The sequence below is a fragment of the Propithecus coquereli genome, unplaced genomic scaffold (assembly GCF_000956105.1).
Source record: "Propithecus coquereli isolate 6110/MARCELLA unplaced genomic scaffold, Pcoq_1.0 Scaffold111, whole genome shotgun sequence".
In the NCBI taxonomy this organism is placed as follows: Eukaryota; Metazoa; Chordata; class Mammalia; order Primates; family Indriidae; genus Propithecus; species Propithecus coquereli.
This window is the reverse complement of record NW_012135081.1, coordinates 1,774,436-1,787,243: the sequence shown is the minus strand read 5'-3', so window position 1 is coordinate 1,787,243 and position 12,808 is coordinate 1,774,436. Positions and strand designations below refer to the sequence as shown.

Sequence of the window (12,808 nt, the reverse complement as noted above, 5' to 3'; positions counted from 1 at the left end):
TGTACTCGCTTCCCTGGGCTCTGGGCTCACGTGCAAGTGTTTCTCTAGGGTAGATATAGAAAAGTAGTGCTCCTGGGTCATGGGGTATATGATTTTTTTTTTTTTTTTAAGAGATGGGGTCTTGTTATGTTGCCCAGGCTGGCCTCAAACTCCTGGGCTCAACAGTTCATCTTACCTCAGCCTCCCGAGTAGCTGGGACTTGTATATGCTTTTAAAATGTTAACAGATACTGCCACTTCTACCCACTAAGCGCTTTCATCATGCTCATGTTTGCCATGTACCACAAAGGGGTAGGTGGGTATCACAAAGCAAGAAATCAAAGTGTCCCTGTTTCTTACAGGAGGTCCCGCCTACACCTGTTAAGTGTTTGGTTAGATAAAGCTGAGGGAGTGCAGGGGATCATGCGATTTGGTGTCTTTCCTACCACTCAAATCAAGCATACTCAGGATGCCTCAAAGAGACCCAGCCTGGCAGAGTATGCGAGCCTTGGTGTTCAGACTGGCCAGCCATTTAGTTCACCACCTAAGTTGCCCAAAGAAATCAAGATACCATTGTAAAATACCATTTCCTGCCTCCCCCAAGTTTGTAGCTCTGATGACAAACTTTTAGTTTCAGGAAAAGGTGTTTGTAACTAACTCTTCATACATGTCCCTATCTTGTACTTTGTGTCACAGGGAGGAGAGTTCTCTTAACTGCTCGCAAGGGTTTTTAACTTATGATAAAAAAGAAAATAATAAAGTTTTCAGAAAAGAGCTAGAAAGTAGGTACCACTCAAGGAATAAAGCTCTTACTAATTTGGGAGATCTGGGTGAAGAAGAATCTTTCTCCTCTTCCCTCACGCTTCATTTCCTACTCTATCCAAGCTGCTGTAATATCTAAGGAAGTGGAACTAGCTACTCTCTGAGGTCTTCTTCAACTCAGAGATCCTATATTTTTTCTCTTTCTCTCCCCTAAATGGCATGTTAGATTTGGTAGCTTTCCCACTTAAAATGTCCCCTCTTTCTACCTTACTCCCCCCAAAATGTGCACACAGCTAAAGCTAACCTATTTTTCAAAGTCCAGCTTACCTGTCATCTCTTCCATAAAAACAGCCTTCCATAAACACAACCTTCCTTCCAGCCCAGAGCCAGAAGGAAGCCACCTTTCTCTAACGCCCACAGCGCATTACCTGATGGAAAGCATCCCCATCTACCTTGTTACTGTCTTCGTCAGTTGCAGCATGCAGTTTATGCATGGCAGTCATTCAATACATTTTGTCAAAACGAAAGGTTAAATGTCTTTTAGAAAATATTACTCATCTTTTGGAGGCTTAAATTTCAAACAAGCACTGAGAGATGCTCTAGTTACATAGCATGCTGGCCTTAATCATAAGCAATTTATACTAAAGGCCTTAACTCTGAATAGCTTACCGCAAACATGCCATGCCACAGCCCAGCATCCTTCTTAAAGTCTAAAACGTTTACTACTGTCTCCCCTAAAATAGAAAAAGTAGGAAAAAACACAAGGAAATCATCGTTAGTGTTAAGTAGCAAAATCATGTCATTTGCCTCTACTAAACAATTGATTTGGTGCTTTTAGAGAAATGACTATAAGTTCTCTGGGTCTTTTGACTGTTTGAGGGTCCCGTTGGAGAACTGATCATAGATATAGGGTAATGTGGGAATAGCAGAGACAATCAGTCAGAAACTTCTTATGACTTGGGCATTTTTTCGAAGAGATCATTTCTTTTCCCCCAATTATATAAGGAATGCATGCTTATTTTAGAAACTCTGGAAATTTCACAAATATATACAAAAAATTATACTTCCTCATAAAAATGTGAGTATGTGTACATAAACATATATCTACATTCACACACATATATTTCAAGGTATTTACATATAGATAGACATCTAACAGCAAAATTGGTATACAAAGCTCTGTATTTAACTTCTTCTACTTAACGATATACTGAAACAATTTGTCCATATCTTTAATATTCAAGAACATGAGTTTTAATGTGTCAGGGTATAACCCATTGTATGAATGCATTATAATTTAATCTCTATTTGGGGGCACTTTGATTGCTCCCATATATATATATTTTATATATATGTTTTACCAGACAACAATGTTGTTTTATAATGCACACATATTAACTTGCTTCATTTTGCAAAAGGAAAATAAAACACTTAAAAAGTCAATATTGCGAAGAACATTCTAAGGCAAATAATCATTACACAATACATACTAACGCATCTAAAGTTCAAAAATACAGAATACTATTTTATGTTTTAATTTGTGCTTTGTGTTAGCTGAATTTCTTTGACTCCAAATGTATAGCTGGTATCTCTCTGGACACAGAAAGATGGAGATACCTGACATTCCACCACTAATAAACACATGGTTTTAATCCGGGTTTTCTATTTCTGTACTCTAGAAATCATGCTTTACATATTTAGTTTGCCCAGAATTTTAGTTCCTTTAAATTACAGCATATTTGTGAAAAAGAAGAAAACAAAAGCAAGCCAAGAATGTGTCTTAGAACATTTCACTCTGAATTTCATCATTAAATGGAATCTAATCACCGAGCATTGTGCTCACAGTCACACGTATCTGAAGCTAACAATGAGGGCAGTCATGGGATGAGGTCTGACCTTCAGAATAATTGCAGGCCTGTGACAGAGCTTGGCAGTGAGACAACATTGCAAGCCGGGACACTGTAACTCCCATTACACTCCCTTCTTTGCTTGTTTTATACTAGGAAAAAAAACACCAAAAAACAAAAACATAAGAAACACAATAAAATGGGTTATTTCAAATGACAAAATTAGAATCCAAAAACAAAACTCAGATAAGCCATAATAATGGGCTGAGTTTAAGATGTTTAATATGAGTAATTAAGGCTATGGACTTGGGTCCCAAACTCTAATTACATAAAGATGGCACTGGAGGATGACAAAGCTCAAGAAAAGTAAGTGTGAAAAAGACCACAGTTTAGTCATCAGTGTGAAGTGGCTGGTAAAAAGCTACAACAAACAAGTGACTTGAGCTGTATTAACAGAAGCACAATACCAAATAAATACATGACAAGCACAGCACTGCAGAGTTTAAGGCGTGTTAGATGTGGTCCCTGTGCATCAGAAGCTCCCAGTCTCATAAGGGGAGACCCAGAAATGAATGGCCTATTCGCTTTACCAATCATTCAACTATAATTTTACTTTTGTCCTTGATGCTCCATTCAAGTTGCTTGTTACCAGGATCATCAACTTTTTTAATTTTTAAGAGACAGGGTCTTGCTATGGTGCCCATGCTGGAGTGCAATGGCTATTCATAGGCCTGATAATTGCATGCTACAGCCTTGAAATCCTGGGCTGAAGCGATACTCCTGCCTTAGCCTCCCCAGGAGCTGGAACTACAGGTGTGCACCACCTTGCCCTGCACAATTTTTTTTAAGACTAGTTTAACGCAGTAGTGAGAAGGAGGGGAAGAGTAGAACAGGAGTTTGATCTGTAACAGATTATGAACAATAAATTGAGATAACTCACTCCCTTCAGATCAGCCTCAACTTTTTGATTGTTAGAAGGACATTCTGCATACCTTATCAGAATTTTCTGCAACATTTTACTACTCTCTTTCTTGACTCCTTCTCCTTCCTTAGCTTTGGTGACACTCCCCTCATAGCCCCTCTGTCTCTCTGTGTGTGTCTGTCTGTCTCTCTCCCGTTGCTCCTCCACTTTCTCTGCCCAACCCTTCAATGTTGGCACTCGCTATGAGTCCTACTCTCTTTCTGCTTCTCTTTTCACCTTATTCCATCAGGGTGCCACATTCCTGATGACTCCCAGTTTTCTCTCTCTATCCCAGGCCTCTCCTCCAGAGAGATCCAGACTCACAGAGTTAAGTGTTCCTCTGGAATGTCCTGTAGTCCTGTAAAACCCAATGTATCTAACACTGTATTCTCTACCCACCCCCTCAACCCCTGCCCAGGAAAACTCCTCCTGCTGTATTTTCTATCTTAATGAATGATGCTGCCATCGACCCAGTTGCCCAAGTCAGAAACCTTAGTCTTTTTTTCCTCATCCCTCTGTAGCATCAGTCACCAAGCCCTGCCTATTCTGCTTCTTACTATCGCTTGACTCCAACCACTTCTCTCTATTCCCAACCCCATGAGCTTCGGCTCACCTGAGTAACTGTAAAAGCTGCTCCCCCTACTTCTTTTCTTAACCCAACCAATCCAGATGAATTGTTTGGTAACAAATTCATTCTTGTCACTCTCCTGCTAATAACTCTTTAACAGCTCTCTGTTATCCACAGATACTTTACTTTAAACTAACTAGCAGAGTCCTGTTGGTAATAGAGGGATCCCAAGTGAGAACTGCAAGTTAGTTCTAAATAGCAGGAGCTTAGAAATAGAGAATAGTAGTTCCAATGAGGCCAGAGAGCTAAGCAAGAAGCCACTTAATGAAGGGCCCTCTGCCTATTAGAAAGCACCAATGAAGACTGAAAAGGAATGGTCAATGAGGCAGAAGAACTGAGAGAGAGTAATCCAGGAAGCCAGTGACTAGAGTTTAAGGCGGATGGAGTGATGAAATGTGTCATCACTGAGACATGACATGGATTGAGAGTTGATTGCTAAATCTGGTATTTTAATTGCTTGTTTACCTATCTTTTAAGCATACTCAGATTTATTCCATCTTCAAAAACAATCATCCTTGTATCCAACATTACCCTGTCACCTCTCACAGCTACTACTGACTCTCTTCCCTTTCATAGTCAAAGTCGTTAAAGTTATCTATACTTGTTATCACCACAATGTTCAAGTTTGGGTGGTATTTTCCCAAACCTTTTTTTAAATTTATTGATTTGTAATTTTTTTTTTTTTTTTTAGAGACAGAGTCTTGCTCTGTTGCCCGAGCTAGAGTACAGTGGTGTCATCATAGCTCACTGCAACCTCAAACTCCTGAGCTCAAGTGATCCTACCACCTCAGCCTCCCAGGTATCTGAGACTACATGTGCACGCCACCATGCCTGGCTAATGTTTCTGTTTTTTGTAGAGATGAGGTCTTGCTATGTTGTCCAGGTGGGTCACGAACTCCTGGCCTCAAGTGATCCTCCCACCTCAGTCTCCCAAAGTGCTAGGATTATAGTTATGAGCCAATGTGCCCAGCTAATTTGCCTATTCATTAATTTAGCAAACAATTGGTGAACGTATGTCTCAAGCAGGATGCAGAGTGGTGAAGGGTATAGCTTTTAGAGTCAGACAGACCTGACTTTGAGTTCCACCTCTGCCATTTTCAAGTCATGTGACCTTTGGTCAGTTACTCAAGTCTTTTTAAGCCTTAGTCTCCCCATCTATAAAAAAGGTTTAATAAAAATCTGAACCTCACAGTGTGGTCATGAGGACTTAAATGAGAAAATGCATTTAAAGCACTTAGTCTGGTACCTGGTTTGCACTAGGACTTGATCCCTTAACAAGATCCCGTTGCTAATCAATCACTTCCCGCGTTAACCTTCAATACCAAAACTGCTAGCCATTTGTTTCTTCTTGCTCTTTATCTTTCATTGTTGAATATGTACTTTTCAAGCACAGGTATTTTCCCTCCTTATTTCTCTATTCCTTTGCTCCCAACCTCCCTTAAAAAGCAGCAGAGAAATTTCTCTGCCAGTAAATCATTTCTTAAACCTTTGTACTTCTCTGAAGTCTTTTGTAACTTTCTTATGTGAAGGATCAATTTCTTTGCTGTCTTTCTCTTGAATGTGTATTTGTGATCAAAATAATTAGAACAGAAGGTTCACTACAAGGCATTTTATAAGCCAAAAGATAGTAACTTCACAAAGCAGGAGGATCTTCTAACATTAAAAACTGCAAAAAGTTAGTTTTATATTTTGAAAGATGGCAACTGAAGCCAAAGGAAAGCCAGAAAGTCTCAGGACTTACCTCGATGTATGCTGGTTCTGTACCCGCAGGTGAGATGTGTGGCTGCCAGTCTTTAGGTGGCTTTGAAAGGTACTTGGAATCTGTTACAACCCATTTGAGCCGGGGCCAACCTAAATCAAACCCAAAGTAAAAATTGAATTGCTATCAGGGAAGGAATTCACATTGAGTTGGTCATTTTAAATATCGAGACCAAATTAAGACCATTTAATAATCAATAAAGTACTTTTTTTCTCATTAGTTTTTGGTGATAAATCACCAATTATACCTTCTTTCAAAAGTACAATCGTTCCACATGCTAATTCCAGGCCTTGACATTACCTCAACAATTGGGAGGTCCATTTGGCACTGGAAGTCCACTGAAGTTAGTGGTCTATCCTCTGTCTCTATATGTAGCATTTAGCTTTAATGTACAGAGTGGTAGCTTTTTCCAACCATCAGCATAAACGTTAAGGGTGTGGGCTGTGGACTCAGACAGATTTGGGTTCAAATCACTGCTCTGCCATTTACTAGCTGTGACTTTGGGTAAGTTACTTAACCTCTCTGTTTCTCAGTTTCCTCACCTGTAAAACAGGGATAATAATGGTACCTACTTCATAAGAGAGTGAGAATTAAATAAGAAAACATATGTAGGCCGGGCGCGGTGGCTCACGCCTGTAATCCTAGCTCTCTGGGAGGCCAAGGCGGGCGGATTGTTTGAGCTCAGGAGTTTGATACCAGCCTGAGCAAGAGCGAGACCCTGTCTCTACTAAAAATAGAAAGAAATTAATTGGACAACTAAAAATACATAGAAAAAAAATTAGCCGGGCATGGTGGCGCATGCCTGTAGTCCCAGCTACTCGGGAGGCTGAGGCAGAAGGACCGCTTGAGCCCAGGAGTTTGAGGTTGCTGTGAGCTAGGAGGATGCCACGGCACTCTAGCCCAGGCAACAGAGTGAGACTCTGTCTCAAAAAAAAAAAAAAAAAAGAAAACATATGTAAAGTACTTAGCTATTATTAAATTAAAATGCTAATTAAAGCATTAAGTTTCAACTTTTAACTAAAATCAGGTACAAATATTACTAACCTTTAAACTGTACAATTTCTCCATTCTGGGTTTTTGGCAGTCCCTTTAGACAAACTTCACTGGTAAGAGCTAAGGCAATACCACAGCTTCCTAGCAAGAAGCCAATCTGCTGACCTCCAGCATCCTGTGGAGAAAAGATAACGAACACAGTAGGGGAGTGAACATGAGCATACCCATGTCCAAACTCTTAACACTTAGTAATGCTCTGGCACTTGTGAGATAACATTGAGGGAGCCTCACCGACATCTAGCAATTGTCAAAATCCAATGACATTATATTCTTCCAAATAATTTCTACAATACAATTATTTCTTGAGTACAAATCAAGCATTTTATGAACCTGACATTGCTAATGAATCCTACCAGCCAAATGTGACCACTTTATTCAAGGGTCAGCAATGATCCTCTTTTAGATTAGTTTCAGGCAAATGAAATAAATGCTAACATGGTTAAGTAGTCTTCCTCTCGTCCCACCCCCAGATCCAAGGGCAAAGCACTTCAGCTCATAACAAAATAAATAATGTAAATGGATACCAAATGTCCAGATTTACAATGAAAGTCAATGGATGGTTATACCAAATCCATATACTTCTTTTATTATTCTACTTTAAAGAAGGTAGATTTAAGCTTTATAACAGCAGCAAAAACAAGAGCAAAAAACATAAGATACAGTCTAAAGTATTTCCATTAAAATTTCATCTTAAAAGTATCATTATGAAACCACACAAACACTGCCAACTTAATAATTTATGAACGACCCTATGATTTCCTGACCAATTGAAGGATACTGTATCCCATGAACTAGAGTTTCAGGGATTTTACCAATTTGTTTTTTATTCCTTCCAAAAAGTAATTTTTTCTTATAAATCCACATTTTCCACCAGATTCATCTTTGACATCAACACTCAGTAATAAATTGCATGAGAAAATTAGTTCAAGCAGCTCATGGAGAAATCATTTGGTTGAACATGGAAATCTGTTACATATGCTTCATTTTAGTAAGGCTGACGTGTTGTCAAAGTAAAATCCTATAAATTGGAGAACAACATGCAATCACTGCATCACCCATCCACTTAATGGAAATCCTAGGTCGTATGATATAGTTGAAGGAAATAGCTTTACAAAAAGGTCACAGCTATTGTAAATGTGGTTATCTACAGTCTCTGAAACAAGAGTGGTACTCCTTATATAAATGGTAATTGTTTGAAGTCAAGTATGCCGCCATGCTATTGTAAATGATACACAATACTGTAAAAATTCTTAGTTGAAAACCTATGTTATTTACATGATGCTTGTAAATATTAATAATTTTTCTACAACTTTCATGTTTTCAGAGAGTGAAGGTGAGGACTTTAGAAAATGGTCAGACTGTTTCTAACATCATGACTGAGTCAATTAATGCAATAAGAACCTGATGCTTGCCATGTCACATAGGCTACATTCCTCTTAAATTCAGCAATGTTACCTTTCTGGTAAGAGGTACCTCTATAGGCACTGGAATCACTTCTGCCAGGAGACATCCATAAAAAGCCACCATAAACATGACTGGATCATTGTTGGGGTAAACCAGGGCTACCTAAAATTCATAATGACATTCAATAATAAAGGAATAAAAACATGCTTATGCTTTCAATATCACTCTCTAAGATATATAACATTTAACATGAACATGTAAATCAAACTATTTAATAGCCATTTGCTCTAAAGGAAATTAAGTTACAGAGATGGACACACAAATCTAAAAAGAAAAGATCTCCATCATGCCCATTAAAAAGAAAAAATCCCATCATGCCCATGATTATACTAATATTTTGGGAATTATAATGCAATTCACCAAAGTCATAAGAATTTTTCATTTAATTCTATTGGTGATTTAGCAGTAAATAATTCATCTTAAGTATTAAGTTAATCATTAATACTTAGGAAACCTAAGGCAATTTACTTTAGTGCGGGACTAAAGTAATAAAATAAATGCAATGGACCTCTCTAGATAGAACAGCATATTAAAGAATAAGCCTCACATCTCTAAGAGAGCATACAACCACTGATTGACTTGATCATCACCTTATGGCCAACCTAAGGTTTCTTACTCTTTAATTCATTGCATTAATCCTTGTTCACTTACTCCACAATGCAAGTGTTCTAGCAGGAAGGTATTTGGTAACAGGTGCAAGTAATATTGGCAGAAACAATTATGGATATAAAATTAATTAAATAACAAAAGTTAAACAGTGAAATCTCTATAATATGTGATCTCGCCTATAATGCACCACAAGGATAAACGACTTTCCCTTATTAACTCAAGGAATGCAAAAACACAGAACACATCACCATGACATCTGAAAACTTAATCATGTCACTAGCCTCGTTTCCTCTTCTTTTGTTTTCAAATTCTCTTAACTCACTCCCAAGAAAAGTTCAATTCTGAACCTTTAAATTTTCCTAGAATTTTAGAAAATACTAATTCCATAAGACATTTAAACAACCCGTTTCCTTCCTGTATACAGTGTCTACATTGCTAGGTAGACACAAAATCACCTTAAGGTTCAATGAAGACTAGGAAACACTCATGGGTCGCATTTACAAGTAATAGACATCCTTAGATGCTCTTTGCCACAATGCAAAAGTGTTTTTAAAAGTCTTATTTTAGGAGATTCTATAATCATGAGCCTACTAAAAAGAAGTCTGTTGTGTAGTTTCTATAAATTTCCAATGAAAAGTAATGCTTAATGGTAAGAAGTAATCATATTTAGAAAGTCATTAATACGAAAAACACTTCAAAAATTAAAAATACATTTTTAATGTTATTTATAATTAAAGAAGAAATAAAATTGTATCAATTTATTTTTTCTTAAAAGTAACATGAATCTCCTTTCCTTCTTTTTTTTTTTTTTAAAGAAACTGGGTCTTGCTCTGTCACCCAGGGTAGAGGGCAGTGGCGTCATCATACCTCACTGCAGCCCTGAAGCCCTGAACTCCTGGGTTCAAGTGAACCTCCCACCTCAGCCTCCCAAGTAAGTAGCTGGGACTATAGGTGTGAGCCACCACACCCAGCTAATTTTTCTATTTTTTGTAGAGATGGGGTTGCACTATGTTGCTCAGGGTAGTCTTGAACTCCTGGCCTCAAGTGATCCTCCCACCTAAGCCTCCAAAAGTGCTGGGATTACAGGTGTGGGCCACTGTGCCAAGCCTTTCCTTCCCTTTCTACATAAAACCACAGAAAAATTGTTTTTAAAGGTGTATAAGGCATTCTGTAAAGAAAAAATATCACAGGGTAAATTTTGTTGCTTTTATTGTTTAAATATTGAAATATTGATTTCTAGAAAGGCTTAGGTTTCTTTCTTGTTATTAGCACCTCAAGAGTTTACTGATTGGCAACCACATAAAAGGACAAGTGAATTTCCTTCAATTTATGAATGCAAGAATTATCACCTAGCATCAGGCTAACCTGGGTTGGAACCAAAGCACTTTTAGTTTTCAAAAATAAAACTTATATAAATTTTCCTGTTGTACATTAAAAATTCAAAATGTGCATATTAGAAAACAATAAGCTCCACCTCCCTAAAACCAAAATACCAATTACCCTGTCTCCAGGTTTTAACACAGGTTCATTTTTGGTCCCCAGCTTATTAAGCAGTGTGTAGGCCAACTTTAAACTTCTGCTCCACAACTTTCCTGGAAAAAAGAAAATAGAACAGTCTTATAGAAAAAATACAGGCCTATCTTGGTAAGAAATCATTCAATTTATCAGCACATTTACTAAGACAAGAGCCATTTCCAAATGATGCATTAGGTGAGCATCACTCACCCCCCAACACACAAAAAGCACCCTTCCCCAAAAGCTTTATATTCATTCTAGTTTACAAAAGCCAGTCCTGTCTTAAAATAAAAATAAAACATCACCAGATGCTCAACCTAGTTTATACAATATTCCAAATTCTTTTCTGGAATAATTCGAATATTCTTAGAAATAATTTGATATGAGTTGATCACACTTAGGGGAGGGGGACAAGTTTGGGTTCCTTTTTTTTATCACAGGACTGAAAACCAGAAGGCTACTTCTGTTCTAAGCTTGTTCTGAAGAACCACTTACATAGGTGGTTATTAGCTACTTGTGGTAACTGCAAAGCAAATGTATGACTCAAATGATTACACATTCCATACCATTGTAATTCAGTGAAAACAGACAATAAAATGGAAATTATCCAGATGAAACATGTAGCTATATTTATAGATATTAAATAAACATGCAAAGATTTGGCCAGCTGAATGCTTTCTTTAAGGGTTATATGGATGAAATTAATATACAGCTTCAAAGGTAAATGTTAAAACTATTTGGGCAAAAACAAACAAAAAATCCTTTCCCTCTTCCTACTCTCTCCTCTCAACAACTCTTAGAAATTCTTACCTTAGATTATAAGAAAAGTGAAAGAAATCATGTTATTTAAAGTCTTTTTTTCTTAAGAGACAAGGTCTCGCTCTGTCACCCAGGATGGAGTGCAGGGGTACCATCATAGCTCACTGCAGCTTCGAACTCTTGGGCTCAAGATCCTCTCACCTCAGCTTCCTAAAGCACTGGGATTATATAGATGTGAGCCACCGTGCCCAGTCCATGTTATTTTAAATAGCTATGTTAGTTTTATACACAATTTATTCAGAAGCACATCCAAGATTTAAACTATTTCAACCCGCATAATCCTTTAAATAAAAACTTATCTTTCCTCAAGATTATTTTGTATCTAGGTCTATGGACATTATGCTCCCCTTGTGAAGGGAAAAAGGAATCTGAACAAACTAGTACAAAATCTCATTGCTGAGGGCTGACTACGTTTTCCTTGAAGTTATTTTAAAAAGAAAAATAAAAACTTTAGACAAGATGCAAAATTAAACGGAAAAGTACTAAATCTTTGTTCATCACAGAACTTTGTGCCTATTACAAGCAAGAAGCAGGATGGAGTAAAGACCTAAAAAGTAATCAGTTTTAATTTTTGGTAAAAACCATCTGATTTCCACCATACATCATTAATGCTGACCAAATGGTTTTCTAAAATGCTCTTCTAATGTTAAAACATCAGTAAATCTACAAAGTCTCTTCTTTTTGCTGTCTTTTAAATATTAGCTGGCATGCAAATGCCACTTTAGTAAATGAAAATATTTGGCAATAGCTTTACTTAGAACTTACAATCCTATTAAATAACTGAAAAGATCTGTTGAAACATAATGACCAGCAGCTGTTAAATATCAAGTTAAAAACACTACCATGATATTCTGAAGAATTCTTAGGAGAAAAGGAAGGACCTGGAATTGTGTAAACTCACCATATGTAAGAGTGTAAACTGGTTTCCCTGTCACGTCCAGGGCAGTCAGGCAGGAGCATTTTGCTTGAGTGGTACCCCAGCGCTGCAGGGCAGACTCAAGAGCAGGAGGCCAGTTACAGATGACTCCCAAAGGCTCTCCCTTCACAGGGGTCATCTGCCGTCCCTCAGGCTTGGGCTGGTTGGGGTCTGGCTGAGGCACTGTAGAAAAAACCCCCAATGCATGAAGTAAGTACAGATGCCAAGTACAATACTTATACAACTGGGCCTTAATTCAATTTCCCACTTAAATGTGAAATCATATTTAATATGTTTTTTGAGTTTTTTTTTTTTTTTTGAGGAAAGATTTTGCTCTGTTACCCAGGCTGGAGTTCAGTGGTGTGATCAGAGCTCACTGTAACCTTGAACTCCTGGGCTCAAGTGATCCTCCCGCCTCAGCTTCCCAAAGCACCGGGATTACAGGCATTTAATATGTTTTCTGCAACAAATAAATCCTGACTCTGACAAAGCAAATT

The 12,808-nt window shown here is 37.8% G+C and overlaps 1 protein-coding gene across 1 annotated transcript in view; it reads right to left on the bottom strand.

Annotated features, from left to right (window-relative positions):
* The window catches only part of DIP2B (DIP2 disco-interacting protein 2 homolog B (Drosophila)), a 150,864-nt gene that overhangs the window by 59,006 nt on the left and 79,050 nt on the right, over positions 1-12,808 (bottom strand). The window contains exons 7-13 of the mRNA XM_012650134.1: positions 12,297-12,494; positions 10,562-10,653; positions 8,444-8,554; positions 6,980-7,103; positions 5,918-6,027; positions 2,637-2,739; positions 1,410-1,474 (exon numbers count right to left, since the gene is read on the bottom strand). Of these exons, the coding sequence (XP_012505588.1) occupies positions 1,410-1,474; positions 2,637-2,739; positions 5,918-6,027; positions 6,980-7,103; positions 8,444-8,554; positions 10,562-10,653; positions 12,297-12,494 (803 nt within the window). The remainder of the gene's footprint in view (positions 1-1,409; positions 1,475-2,636; positions 2,740-5,917; positions 6,028-6,979; positions 7,104-8,443; positions 8,555-10,561; positions 10,654-12,296; positions 12,495-12,808) is intronic.